The sequence below is a fragment of the Pimephales promelas genome, chromosome 2 (genome assembly GCF_988280905.1).
Source record: "Pimephales promelas chromosome 2, fPimPro1.hap1.1, whole genome shotgun sequence".
In the NCBI taxonomy this organism is placed as follows: domain Eukaryota; kingdom Metazoa; phylum Chordata; class Actinopteri; order Cypriniformes; family Leuciscidae; genus Pimephales; species Pimephales promelas.
This window is the reverse complement of record NC_142770.1, coordinates 31,435,533-31,450,146: the sequence shown is the minus strand read 5'-3', so window position 1 is coordinate 31,450,146 and position 14,614 is coordinate 31,435,533. Positions and strand designations below refer to the sequence as shown.

Below are 14,614 nucleotides of genomic sequence, written 5' to 3'. Positions count from 1 at the left end.
GTACTGTAGTAGTGTTTGACCTCAGTTGCCTGACAGCAGGTTTTATTGTACCATATATTTCTCTAGTGTCTACAGTGTTTGTCTTCCGAGTCCTCCACCTTACGAGAACAACCGATCCCTCATGAGGGAACGAGTTGTTACATGTCGTCTTCTCTCAGTTTTGGTTTCTCTCCCTCTGTTCCTCTCTTCTTCTGGTTCGTCTGTGGGTTTGTGTTCGTCTGCTGATGTAATTCACCTCGCGGCACTTAATTCCCAAACCAAATAAAATGTTAATATTCACCATTAGTTGCGACTGCATGTTTTTATTCCAGTGCTTTGAACCTAATATGGTCATTTGCAATAAACATTTCCATGAACAGACGCGTCTCTTTGAAGTTTACAGATGAACGCCTTGAAAATGGACAATTTTGTCTTATGGAAAACGGAGTAGAAATATTGATGACTCATCCTGTACTCGGGATTGATCATTTCCTCTGACATCACACTTTCTGTCTTCTTGGTTGCTTAGTGTATTGAGTGCCATGGTTTGGACAAACGTGATTGAATTTGGTTTTTATGACTTCAACCCCTGGACCTGTTTTTTTTCAAAAGGTTTAATCCGGATAAAATTGATCCGGATTGATTTAGTAATCCTTTTTCGTGATCCGTGATCATGTAATCCAGTTTACTTTTGAGCCAGTCGCCAGTCCTTTTTCAAAGCAACATTGGATTGGATCAATCTGATCTGGATAGGAATTTTTCAGGATCACCAAATCTGGTTAAGCAGTGCTCAAACAGGATAGGAAATCACAATGTAGAACTATAGATATATAAAGAGTAACAGGTAGACAAAATGAGTAATAAACTCTGTACATTGAGGATATTTATAAGTTTCAAATATAGATGTATTGAATAATAAAAAAAAAACGTAATGTCAAATACTCCACAATAATTTCAGACTTCCTCATCTGATGTGGACAAATCATTGCATGCATCACTAAAAAATATTCTAAAAACAAACATATTTTCGATTGTGATGAATATATATATATATATATATATATATATATATATATATGACGTTTTGGTCATTTTTTACAGCTGTTTGGGGTATTATTTTATTTTATTTCCAAACTCTTTCTACTTTGCTGCCTTACCTAATCACTGTAGCCTGACGGATGAACAAATAAAATAAAAACTTATGAATAAATAGGAGATCTTGTAAGATAGTGCATGATCCAAATATAGTATTTTTTGATACATTTTTAAAGTTTTCATCACATTTTGGGCATGAAATCCACGCCGAATCCACCCTTCTGATGGGATCAGTTTAATCCAGATTTTTTGGATCAGAGTGATCCAAATCCTACACAAAAGTCCTGAAAAACCCAAACTAAAGGTTTGATCCGGGTCAAAACCAAGTTTGGATTACCTGATCTAGTCCGATTATGTAATCTGTTTCTTTCTTTTGGAAAAACCCATTTTCAAGATTTGATCCAATCCGTTATCCAAAATGAAAATTTGAAAAACCGGGCCCCGGGGTTTCACATCTGGTCCCAGACTAAAATTGCATGTTTGAGCTGGTTTAACTGAAAGTAATATATCTTAAAATATGTCAGTGCCATTGTTTTATCTCAAGATGCACCAGTAATGTTTGTAGGCACATTAATAAAAGCTACTTAAATATCCTAATTGCACTAAGGTCCAATCCTGATTTAATCTAAGCCCTGTCTGTAAACCCAGGCTGAAGGAAATCATACATTATTTATCTGCTTTTTAGCGGACATGTTTTATTATCAGGCCGATAACGACAACATTACAAATTAACTTTATCGGCCGATATATTGTGGACATGTTTATTTTTTTCTTAAATGAATAGATAAAAAAGTGAAAGGAAAATGCTTGAAATTAGTTTTCTATACAAACATACATTGTGCCTAAATATCTTTTTTTTCACTTAATAAAAACTGTTTTAAATAGATGAGCTGAACAGGGCAGTGAAGAGAAAAAACAAGCAAAGTGTCTGTCATACAAACAGTATTGTTTATAAGTATCCCAGGATGCTTTGTGTGGGTGGTGACTGTATTTTTGTGATCACTTGCATTTGCCATAGTTTTGATGACTTTACTTGTATTCTATAATGTGTAGATGCGAACTGATACTGTAGTTGTCCATATCTGATTTCTCGTGTCTTCTCGTCTCAGTGTTGTTCAGCGAGGGCCGTGTGGTGGAGGTGCCAGTGGGTCCTCTGGTGCATGTCGAGGGACAGGCCGTCTCCATCCGCTGCAACGTGTCCAACTACGAGGGGCCCCGGCAGCAGGATTTCGATTGGTTCATGCTCCAGGCCGGTGGTAAATTACTCAATCTCATCTCCACCCTCGATGAATCCTTCATGGACTCCTCAGTGAGGGACCGGGTCAACAGCGGGGACATCAGTTATGAGATGCTGGCCGATAATTCAGTGGAGCTCAGGTTCAAGAAGGTGCGAGCGACAGACAGCGGTGTGTATCGCTGCAGCACCCCGAGCACAGACTCCGTCATCAGCGGGAACTACCATGCCGATGTGGAGCTCAAGGGTGAGTGGCAGACGCTTTACCAGACAGTTTACCAGACGCTTTACCAGACGCTTTACCAGACGCTTTACAAGACTCTTTACAAGACGATTTACCATTTACCAGACGCTTTACATGACGCTTTAGCAGTCGCTTTACCTGACGCTTTACCAGACGCTTTACCAGACAGTTTACCAGACGCTTTACCAGACGCTTTACCAGACGCTTTACTTGACGCTTTACCTGGACCCTTTACCAGACGCTTTACCTGGATGCTTTACCAGACGCTTTACCAGACGCTTTACCTGACGCTTTACCAGACGCTTTACCTGGACGCTTTACCAGACGCTTTACCAGACGCTTTAGCAGACGCTTTACCAGACGCTTTAGCAGATGCTTTAGCAGACGCTTTACCAGACGCTTTACCTGACGCTTTACCTGATGCTTTACCAGACACTTTACCTGACGCTTTAGCAGTCGCTTTACCAGACGCTTTAGCAGTCGCTTTACCTGACGCTTTACCAGACGCTTTACCAGACGCTTAACCAGACGCTTAACCAGACGCTTTACCAGACAGTTTACCAGACGCTTTACTTGGACGCTTTACCAGACGCTTTAGCAGACGCTTTACCAGACGCTTTACCAGACGCTTTAGCAGGCGCTTTACCAGACGCTTTACCTGACGCTTTACCTGATGCTTTACCAGACACTTTACCTGACGCTTTAGCAGTCGCTTTACCAGACGCTTTAGCAGTCGCTTTACCTGACGCTTTACCAGACGCTTTACCAGACGCTTTACCAGACGCTTTACCAGACGCTTTACCAGACGCTTAACCAGACGCTTTACCTGGACGCTTTACCAGACGCTTTAGCAGTCGCTTTACCTGACGCTTTACCAGACGCTTTACCAGACGCTTAACCAGACGCTTAACCAGACGCTTTACCAGACAGTTTACCAGACGCTTTACTTGGACGCTTTACCAGACGCTTTAGCAGACGCTTTACCAGACGCTTTACCAGACGCTTTAGCAGGCGCTTTACCAGACGCTTTACCTGACGCTTTACCTGATGCTTTACCAGACACTTTACCTGACGCTTTAGCAGTCGCTTTACCAGACGCTTTAGCAGTCGCTTTACCAGACGCTTTACCAGACGCTTTACCAGACGCTTTACCTGACGCTTTACCAGACGCTTTACCAGACGCTTTACCAGACAGTTTACCAGACGCTTTACCTGGACGCTTTACCAGACGCTTTAGCAGACGCTTTACCAGACGCTTTACCAGACGCTTTACCAGACGCTTTACCAGACGCTTTACCAGACGCTTTAGCAGGCGCTTTACCAGACGCTTTACCTGACGCTTTACCTGATGCTTTACCAGACGCTTTAGCAGTCGCTTTACCAGACGCTTTACCAGACGCTTTACAAGACGATTTACCTGACGCTTTACCTGACGCTTTAGCAGTCGCTTTACCAGACGCTTTACCTGACGCTTTACCAGTCGCTTTACCTGACGCTTTAGCAGTTGCTTTACCAGACGCTTTAGCAGTCGCTTTACCAGACGCTTTACTAGACGCTTTACCTGACGCTTTACCAGTCGCTTTACCTGACGCTTTAGCAGTCGCTTTACCAGACGCTTTAGCAGTCGCTTTACCAGACGCTTTACCAGACGCTTTACAAGACGCTTTACAAGACGATTTACCATTTACCAGACGCTTTACCATTTACCAGACGCTTCTTTACCAGACGCTTTACCAGACGCTTTACCAGACGTTTTACCAGATGCTTTACCATACACCAGACGCTTTACCAGACGCTTTACCATACACCACTGGCTTTATGGGTGTTGCGCATCATAGTACCTAGGACTATTTTCGGAAGTTCCCGTTTTTTGGCATGTACGCTCCTCAGGAACGATTTTAGTTCGTGAAACTCTTTTGGAGGAACTGATTAACTCCTTCTTCAGAGTCGGTCTAAACCAGCGCTATAGGAAATACAGTGACGTTAGTGTTCGCTGATGGCCGAACGCACGTCAAACACCAGTACCCGCCGTTTTTAATAAAGCCGTGTAAACACACAGATTATAGCCTGTATATTTACTCCAGAATCTAACTCTATGAACATGTAAAATGGTGATAGCTGGAGCTCTTAAACTCTACGCTGAGGAGAAAATCCAACGCAACTTTGAGGGACCGAGAGAAACATGATTATGTATTGCTGCTCAGCGACACTAGACATCAACCACACGGCATACACTAATACCCTTTCATCACTGTCTACTATCTAATAATGTATTAAACAGGACTGTTAAACAGATCATAACTAATGAACAGAGAATGTGAGTCACGACAAGCGTGTCTTACGAGTTCATACTGGAGGTGCGACCAGGAAAAAGTTGTAAAATAAACTATTGTTTCTCTGGGAATCCCCCTGGTGGCGAGTTCATATAACTGAGTTCCTAAAACTACCCGGTGCAAAAGCCCCTTGTAAGCTTGTGTGAGACTAGAAAAGCAGGTCCATTTATTCATATTCTGCTCCATCTGGAAGTACGACTTCAACAGTCCCGCTCCATCTGCCAGACCAAGCTGAAATCATTTATTTATAATAAAAATGTTGCAACGACTTTAGAATATACAAAGAGGAAATTGATACGCTTGTATATTGACTGCTATTTTGGCATTTGGAGATTATCAGTTAATAACTCAGAAGTGGCCATACTGCCAAATCCTGTGCATCTGTGAACCGGGTGAATATTAGTATCGCAACGGGTCATTTAGATTCTGTGTTTTAAGTTATTCAAAACTTGCGTGTCTTTATTTGTTATAGTTAAGTTGAGTTATATATTTAACCGTTATATCAGCTGCATGTGCTCGAGAAGTCTGTGTTGGCACGAACAAGCCCTTATAGGTCCAGTGATCAGAGAAACTAAGAAATTATCTAATGCATGTAAATTAAACAGCAGAGGTCTATCCTAACCGGCTGACACAAACCAAACTTGTTGATGAAAGTAGAAAGCAGGCTTCTCCTACTTCAGCCCCGTATCCCCGTCCTGACAGAGAAATGCTGTTTTTCCTTTTCCCGGTGGAGCACTTTATTGAACCCTTTAGACGAAAAAAAATTTGCATGTGTTTTTTTGGTTATCATAGTTATACATCAGGCTTTTATGTGTCATATTCAGAGGGGATAAAACGGCTCAGTTTTATTTAGAGGCCCAAACTGAGCAAAAACATGCAATTTTGGGCAGACATTGATTTACCTGATTTATCTGGACAAAAAGTGAGATGTACGTCTGATTGCAAACTTTCCAGAGTCTTTGAAAATGTTCTAGGATGTTTTGGAAACGTTCAGCCCCAGATACTTGTAACACAAATCAATGAGATCTTTATAACAGTACAGCAGATACTGACATAAAACCAAATATAACTATATCTGCCAATAATAAGCCTTTGTAAGATGATATTTAAAATGCTTAGTTTTGATCAAAGCTCTTTGTAGATTTAAAGCGTATAATGATGATTGAGGGATGAACAAATACACCTTCCTGATGGTCATATTTGACATTCATGATTTTTCTAATAAAGGATGATAAGTGAAGCTGCTTCAGTAAGTGTTCATCTTGAAATATTACTAACAATATCAAAGTTATTCTGGCGTTTCCTTGATGAATCAGAGCAGATTTGACACAGAAAGACACGAGCTGACAGAGGACGTGTGTGTGTGTACAGTTATACTGAAGACTTTAACTGGATACAACCGTGTGAACTATCAGTGCGAGACGAACGACTGGACGACACAGCACTTCCTCAACACAGTGTGACTATATAAAACCTAGCCTACCCGAGCAGACCGGTTCACCATGAACGGCGTAATCGTTCATAGGGTTGATCTCAACGAATCGCACAATTTGAGATTACTGATATTTGAGATTATACTGTAAATTCCATTAGATTTGTGTTAAACCAGTTTCATTTGATCTCATGAACTAAGTTTTGTCAATGTTATTCAAATTCATAAAGAGATCTGAAGATAAATGAGCAGATGAAGTTGATTCCTGTGCAGTTTGCTGATGTTGATCCTGTGTATCAGATACAGTCCATTTACATGTTTAAACTAGAAGTGCAAAGGAATGTGATTCGCTGCGAGGCTTGAAGTGTCACACAAATACAAAGACTTGTTCTTTGTTCAGAGTGAAAGTCTGTGGAGGTCTGACGCTTCTCTATAGATGAGATGGACAAAGTGAACTCATCCGCACCGACTAAGAAAAATATCAGCGCAGGGATAAAGTCTTTTTTTATTCTTAAAGACCGTTCACCCAACATAAAATACAACAAATCTTTATTTACTCGCTCACTTTAGAGCCTCTAAACCCATGTGCTGTTCTTTTCTTTTCTAAAACATCAGTTTGACTCTGTACGAGTACAGTAAAAGTAGTCCGTATTGACTTCTGCATCCCGAAGACACTTGATAGGCTTGTGTGCCGATTACTGATTATAGATCTCACTGATCCTGCATTATCTGAAGGGTTTCTGGGTCAGTTAATGACATCATGTTCCCATCGAAGTGAACAATCCCTTTCATTTGTAGATTTAGAGATTGAGAAAAAGCGTTAAGGACGCCGTCACCATCAGGAATTTCCCTAAAACTTTAACCGAAAGAGACTGACACTGACAGACACAGAGCGTGAGAGAGGTCAAGGGTCAAGCGCTAACTGGCTTGTTTAGCCTGTTCTAACCACAGTTCAGAACTAGATCAACTTGAGTCGAAAGTGTGAGGAAACAAGCGACTGAAATGTCCCTTCTGTTCTTCATGTGATCATGATTTTAGGAGCTTCAGAATGAAAGTCTTTGTTTCAGAAAAAAACACAATACATTTTATATTTATGATAATAATTAGGGCTGGGTATTGAGACAAATTTCACAATTCGATTCGATTTCGATTCACAAGCTTGCAATTCGATTCGATTTCAATTACGATTCGATTCAATATCGATTATTTTGGGTATCAGTTACAATAAATGGCAATTTTTCTCAAGGGAATCAAATCTCTTAAATGCTCTAAACTATGGTCTATATATATAGTCTATTTGTAGCCTATAGGCTTCATTAGCCTAATATGAAGGTAATAATAAACTGTTTTGTAGCTATACAAACACTTAAATTACACTTTTATTTATTTTTATAATAAGAAGATTATATGAAATATAAACATTTAAATGGTGGCTGTCATAAAAACTTGCCAGATTTATTCAAATATGCATTAAATATTGAAGAACACTAACGAGTCTGGACTAACGAGTTTATGTGGGTTTTCTGAGGTAAATATGACGATACATGACATTGATTACAAGCTGTTTAATTGACGTCTTTCCACGGTTGAAAAGCAGATTGAGCGAATCAATGTGACATGATACGGATTCGATAAGCTGTAATCTTTTAACACACTTTCAGATGCTCATCATGTTTTTTTGGCGCTGTAACTGGTATTATTAAGCCGAAAGAGAGATCAGCGCTGCTGCTTCTCTGGAGCTGCGCCAGAGCGATCTCACGCCACAGCGCCAAAATGTTATTTATGTTTTTGAATTTCTAAAGAAAATGGACGTAATTTGAAAATTTCATATCAATAGTAACAAAGGACAAAGATTATTGCGATTTGTTGGATGCGCGCAGCCACGATACCAGGGTTCTCAAGTTTGAGCAAAAGCTTGGAGTGAGATCACATGCGGTTAGGGGAGGAGCCATAATGAAGCCCCGCCCACCCATCCCCGCCCCCAATTTTACCCATTGTTCATAATTAACCAGAACAAATTGAAATGATAACAATTAGTAAATCTGATAAATGACAGAGCAATTCATCACATCAAATATACTCTTTAATGCAGTATTACAAATATAGCTAACCAAAAATATAACAAATTGCTCCAAACAGTTTCAAACAAATCTTTAAAAATTGCATTTTGATTTTTGAATGCGTCTTCTATCTAGACAAATGATTTATTGTGTGGTGGGACATTGAGAACAAATGGACAGATTAGAGTGCACCACCTCTTCTACTGTCTCCTCCTCTAATCTGGCAATCTTTTTAGGGGGCTTACCCTTTGGTGCCCAAAATGACAAAATATCTTTCTGCTTTTTTCCTGACATCTTTGAAAAATACAAATGCAACATTATGACAATGATTAAATATTACCCAGAGCAATCTGCTGTAATACATCCTTAATGTAACTAGAATATTACAGTATAATCTAATTTAAAATAAAATGAGTAAATCTTCATTCCTTTCCATACCCACTAACATTTCTCTTAGTTTCAGATAACGTAAGATAGCCAAACTGAGCCTGGTTGCAAAGTAGTTGTAGAGTTTTTGACTGCATCAATAATAATGTACGATGGGCTATATAAATTTAATGTTCTAGCCTAAAAATGTTAGACGAGCTTCTTCCATCTTACCTTCTTCTCTATCACGACACATGTGTTCGCGCGATGTTGTTGGTTACCTAGTAACGAACGTACGGTGGCCGAGGATGTTCCGTCCATTTCCGTGTGTTCGCGCTACTGAATGACATGTCATGTATAGATCAGTGGTGCACGCAGCGCGCGTATATGTTGCCTAGTAACGAACGCAATCTGGCGGAGATACGCGTTGGCGGCAGGAAACTTCACTTTGTTTGCCTGCGCCTCGTATACAACGTTAGAAAGCTTTCAGCCAGGACAACTTGGTTGGCATTGCCTTTTCAGGGTGAGAAATACACAGTGTGGCGTGTGAGCGTGTGAACCGGTCGAAATGCGTGTGTCTCACGGCCAATGCGTGAGACTTGAGAACCCTGCACGATACACTAATCGATTCTTGAGATTTAAGAATCGATATCGGTTTGTAAAAATGAGAATCGATTAATATCGAGAAATCGATATTTATTACCCAGCCCTAATAATAATTTTCTTGAAGATATTTGTTTTGGCCTGAAAGGAGTTGAAAGTTTGCATTTATTTGACCAAATATGGAGTAAAGAGTAAAACTATAAACTATTATTCCAGTGTAAATCATCTGTTTTCTATATAGCAAAGTGTAATTTACTCCTGTGATCAAAGTCCAGCATCATTACTCCAGTCTTCGGTGTCACATGATCCTTCACAAATCACTCTAATATGATGATCTGATGATCAAGAAACAGTGTAATGTATGTTTTTTCTTCATCATATCCCAGTAATATTGTATTAGTGCTGATTCCAGCTGTCTTGTTACTGGTGAAGTGTGCTATTTCTGCAACAAAATTACAATTTTGAAGAGCCAGACCGGGTTGAAAATAACATTTTGAGATTGGGGTGTGATTATCTGTTTGTCCCAACAATGGAAGACAGGTCTGGTGACGTGGAAATCACACAGTTCACCTGTAGAACCACACATCTCCTCCCCCGCCTGCTTTAAAGCTGCAGTGTGTAATTTCTAGCGCATCTAGTGGTGAGGTTGTGAATTGCACCCAACAGAAGTTACGGTGGCTGACAGGAAGTGATGTCGTCTGAGACAGCAGAGAGTCGCCAGTTGAGGTTTCTTTACAAAGATAAATTAAGAAATTAGGTTTCCATAATTCAGTAAAAAATGTTATTCCGACTATTATTGTAATGTGTTCATCATTGTGTCAGTGTTTTATTCACTGACTTGAAAAACAACATTAGTGACGAAACACGTTTGTCCCTTTAGGGCCACCGTAGAAACATGTCTATGTAAGGCGATTCGCGGTGTGTGTGTAGAGAGAAATGGCTCGTTCTAAGCTAATAAACACATAACGGTTCATTAAGTGAGGTCTTCATACACTACTTAAAGGGTTAGTTCACCCAAAAATGAAAATTCTGTCAGTATTTACTCACCCTCATGTTGTTCCAACCCCGTAAGACCTTCGTTCATCTTCGGAACACAAATTAAGATATTTAAGATATTAAGATCGCTCCTGCATACTAGTCCATAGGCTTCTTGAGGGAATGACACTTGCTGTCCCCGAAAAGTAATTAAAGACTTCGTTAAAATAGTCCAAGTGACTACAGGGGCTCAATCTTAACTTTATCAAACGACGAGAACACTTTTGTGCGCAAAAACAAACAAAAATAACAACTTTATTTCAACTATTCGTTTATTTCTCCCTCTGCCTCGAGTCAGGTTACTAGTTTAATAGCGTAAGCTTCTGTTATTGTACGTCACACGCATCACACACACATGACCAGCGTCAGCCAATAGTGAGCCTACGTGTGACTTAGCTCTATGCAATCACACTACGTTAACTGACTACAGGCCCATAGAGAAGGAAGTGAATAGTTGAAATAAAGTCGTTATTTTTGTTTATTTTTGCGCACAAAAGTATTCTCGTCGTTTGATAAACTTAAGATTGAGCCCCTGTAGTCACTTGGACTATTTTAACAATGTCTTTAATGACTTTTGGAGGCCAGCAAGTGTCATTCCCTCAAGAAGCCTATGGACTGTATGCAGGAGCGATCTTAATATCTTAAATATCTTAATTTGTGTTGCGAAGATGAACGAAGGTCTTACGGGGTTGGAACAACATGAGGGTGAGTAAATACTGACAGAATTTTCATTTTTGGGTGAACTAACCCTTTAAAGCTGGGGTAAGTAACTTTTATAAAAAATATTTTTTACATATTTGTTAAAACTGTCATTATGTCCTGACAGTAGAATATGAGACAGATAATCTGTGAAAAAATCAAGCTCCTCTGGCTCCTCCCAGTGGTCCTATTGCCATTTGCAGAAACACAACGCTCCCGTCAGAGACAACCCAATCAGAGCCAGGAGGAGTGTCTTAGCAGTGTCAATCACACTCGTGTACGCGCTGATCACACCCCTCCCTTGCACAGCGCGAGCGCGTACCGTCGTTCAAACTCAAGATTGCTCGGCGAGCTGCAGTTGTGCTTATGACGGAGAAGTACCCTAAACTGCCAATTCTCGAGGGACACCTGCTCATAAAACAGAGAGGTAAAGGGGAAAAGGCCGATGACGATAAACAATCTTGTCTAATTTGTCAGCTCATTGTAGCCGCAAACATGTTGATCAAATGTCTGCTGCTAAGCAACAATTGAAACCTGCTAATTCACTGGCTTGACATGTTGCTGAAATAATGTACTAGCACAACTTATCTAGCATTATATATCGACATTATATATTAACGTTATCTTACTAGCTATTTATAACTTATAGAAAGAGTACAACATAAAGTTACATGTATTGCAAAATACATAAGGATTTGAGGACCAAGTTTGTAGTCAAAGTATGGGCAGGCCATAGTCAATGTAAAGCATATTGTTGACGTTTAGTCCCTATCAGTGAATGTGCCATAACTGTTTATCCACCGTCATTGGTGGCCCTGTTTACTGTTCACGACCGGCTCTGCTGTGGGGGACGAGCTGTGGAGGGAGGGCTGTAGCACAGCAGAGCAGAGAGCAAATTTTCAGACTAAGTCAACGTTTTCTCAAAACTCCCTACTGCAGCTTTAACACACAGTTGTGTATATGATATTGCATTTCTGTAACAGATCCTCCTGTATATCCCTGTATATCCCACAATGCACATGTTAAAGTGTCCTCTGTTGTGTCCAGTGATCGGGGACAGTCTGAAGGTTTCTCCCGCCATCCCCAAGTCCGCGGTGTCCGAGGGAGAACCCCTGGAGCTTCAGTGCAACGTGACGCGAGGCTTCACAGAGCACAACTTCCTCTCCGTGTCCTGGTCCCTCAGGAGAGGCGGCACCGGCCCGCTCGAGGACATCCTGACCTTCGGGCCGGATGATAAGATCAGTGTCGGCAGCAACTACACGCAGCGCTACACAGACGGGGGGCTGCGCTTGGACTTTCGAGGAGGGGGGTTTTACGGACTAGTCCTGAAGAGAGCGAAGCCGTCAGACCAAGGGCAGTACGTGTGTGCGGCCCAGGAGTGGGTGAGGCAGGGGGAAGAGGGAAGAAGATGGAGGAAGATCCTGGAGAAGTCCGAGGACATGGGGAAGGTCGTGGTTACGCCCACAGGTGAGTCCCGGCTCTCTCTCTTCTCAGGCTGTACTGGATATTGTGACTGCGATCATGGGAATTGATCAGTGAAACATTGGGAAGCTGATGAATCCTGAATAGGGCTGGGTACCGAGTTCGGTACTTTTTAGGTACCGACTGTATTGTCTCGGTACTACCAAGTATCGAAAGATCTCTTGTTTTTCGGTACCAAATTTCGGTACCTAAGTGGTTAAACTTTAGCATTGGTGCTTTTTTACATACTCGAAATATGAGTGTGAAATAGTCAACAAACTGAAAAATAAAATACAAATTTAGGTTATATTATTAAAACTGGTTACATAAAATTGGTATCGAAAAAGGTATCGTTCAGGTACCGGTATCGGTTCAAGGTATCGTATCGAATATTTTGTTCAAGGTATCGGTATTTTGTCATAACATTTTGTTACGAGACCCAGCCTTAGTCCTGATCCTTGACATGATTGTGAGATTATGCTTTAAAATGAAGCTGGTATTATGCCATATGAGTAATGTGCAGTGCTATTATGAAATATGATTTGTTCTCCATTTTTGATGACTTGAGATAAAGATGTGACAACATTTCCAGAAAGAAATAGCAAAAAAAAATTAAGTGGCCTTGGTCCTTAAAGTCCACCTGTAGTTCATAACTTATCCCTTTAAAACTCCTCTTTGATCACCAAAGTGACAATATTTAAATGTTTTTTTTTTTTCTTAATGTCTTAAAATATTTTGACTGTAACTCGACACCCTTGTCTCATTCAGTATGCTCGGTCTATGAATATGCAAATGAGCCCCGCCTCCACTCAGAGATCCACTGGTTGTCGATCACACGTTGATCTGATTGGTTACAATGTGGTTTGTGACGTCAGAAATAGAGTGAGAGTCAGAAATGAGAGTGTGCGACTGAATTTTACATCCAGTCAAACATGAGCGACCAGTAAATTTGCCACACGTTAAACGCATGGTAAAGCGTGGAAGGGGCGCGTCAATGAATCCGTGACAAGAATAGCGTGCGTAAACGTCCATGGGAAGGAGACGGAGACAAATATCACAACCTGACGTGCGTCTGAGCAATCAGCGATCTATCGACTGTTAGTCGTTACCTAGCAGCGAATGCAAACAAAATGAAAGTGGAACGAAAATACGCCACTCGTAGGCTATATGATTAGGACCGTGGAGCAGCAGCAGCGATCCGAACCATTGACAGTAAAATAAAGCCCCGAACTTGCCAGTCGCGGGCCGATCTCGCTCACGCAACTACTGTTACTAGGAGATCCAGTAAATAAATCCATTGAATTCGCCTCAGAATTAATAACACGAGATCCAGTAAGAAACACTCCAATTCGGCGCAGAGTTCTGTGATAAACCATATCAGATCAAACAGCGCTGACATGGAAACCAGGAGAAACACTTAGAAGGCTTTTTCTGTCCACAAATCAGCCTAACAGAACCATGGATTTAGGCTAATGTAGTAAGTTAACTCTAACCATAAATATGATGTGTAAAAAAAAAAAATAGTCAAATGCTTACAAGTAGGGCTGGGCGATATATCGCACAATATTGTTATGCGCATCTAATCAGTAAAGCCGGTTCCTTGATTAGCAGTAAATCACCTTCACCTGCTTTCAGATGGAGCGGCATTCACTACAAAGAGTCGTAGATCACTGACAAGCTGAGCCAAATCGCGTTAATATCGAGGACATATCAATATCGATATTTAATGCGATATGGCTCAGCTGGTCAGTGAACTACGGCTCTTCGTCATGACAAAATCTCCCGTGTTAAACTAACACACCTGGAGTGTATATGAGTCCACACTCAAGAGTGTTAATGAGATAATTAAGTGATTAAATGAGTGATGATTGAGCATTATTGAAGACACCTAAAGCAGAATCAGAAGAAAAAAAGTCTAAAATTTTAAGCCACCATTATGGAGATCAGTGTTTGCTTTAGTTGGGCTCTTGACCCTTATAATATATATTTTATATTGTAATTTGCTTTTGCATCTGAGTTATATCTGTCAGATGATCAAAAATAAACAATAATGAACTGATGTTGGTCATATAA

At 40.6% G+C, this 14,614-nt stretch overlaps 1 protein-coding gene and 1 pseudogene across 2 annotated transcripts in view; both read left to right on the top strand.

Moving 5' to 3' along the window:
• The window catches only part of LOC148997182 (prostaglandin F2 receptor negative regulator-like), an 84,235-nt gene that overhangs the window by 33,512 nt on the left and 36,109 nt on the right, over positions 1–14,614 (top strand). For both annotated transcript variants that reach the window (XM_089121986.1, XM_089121994.1), the window contains exons 2-3: positions 2,184–2,555; positions 12,128–12,547. In XM_089121986.1, coding sequence (XP_088978112.1) covers positions 2,184–2,555; positions 12,128–12,547 — 792 coding nt within the window. The remainder of the gene's footprint in view (positions 1–2,183; positions 2,556–12,127; positions 12,548–14,614) is intronic.
• LOC148997184 (uncharacterized) lies at positions 2,563–5,684 on the top strand (annotated as a pseudogene).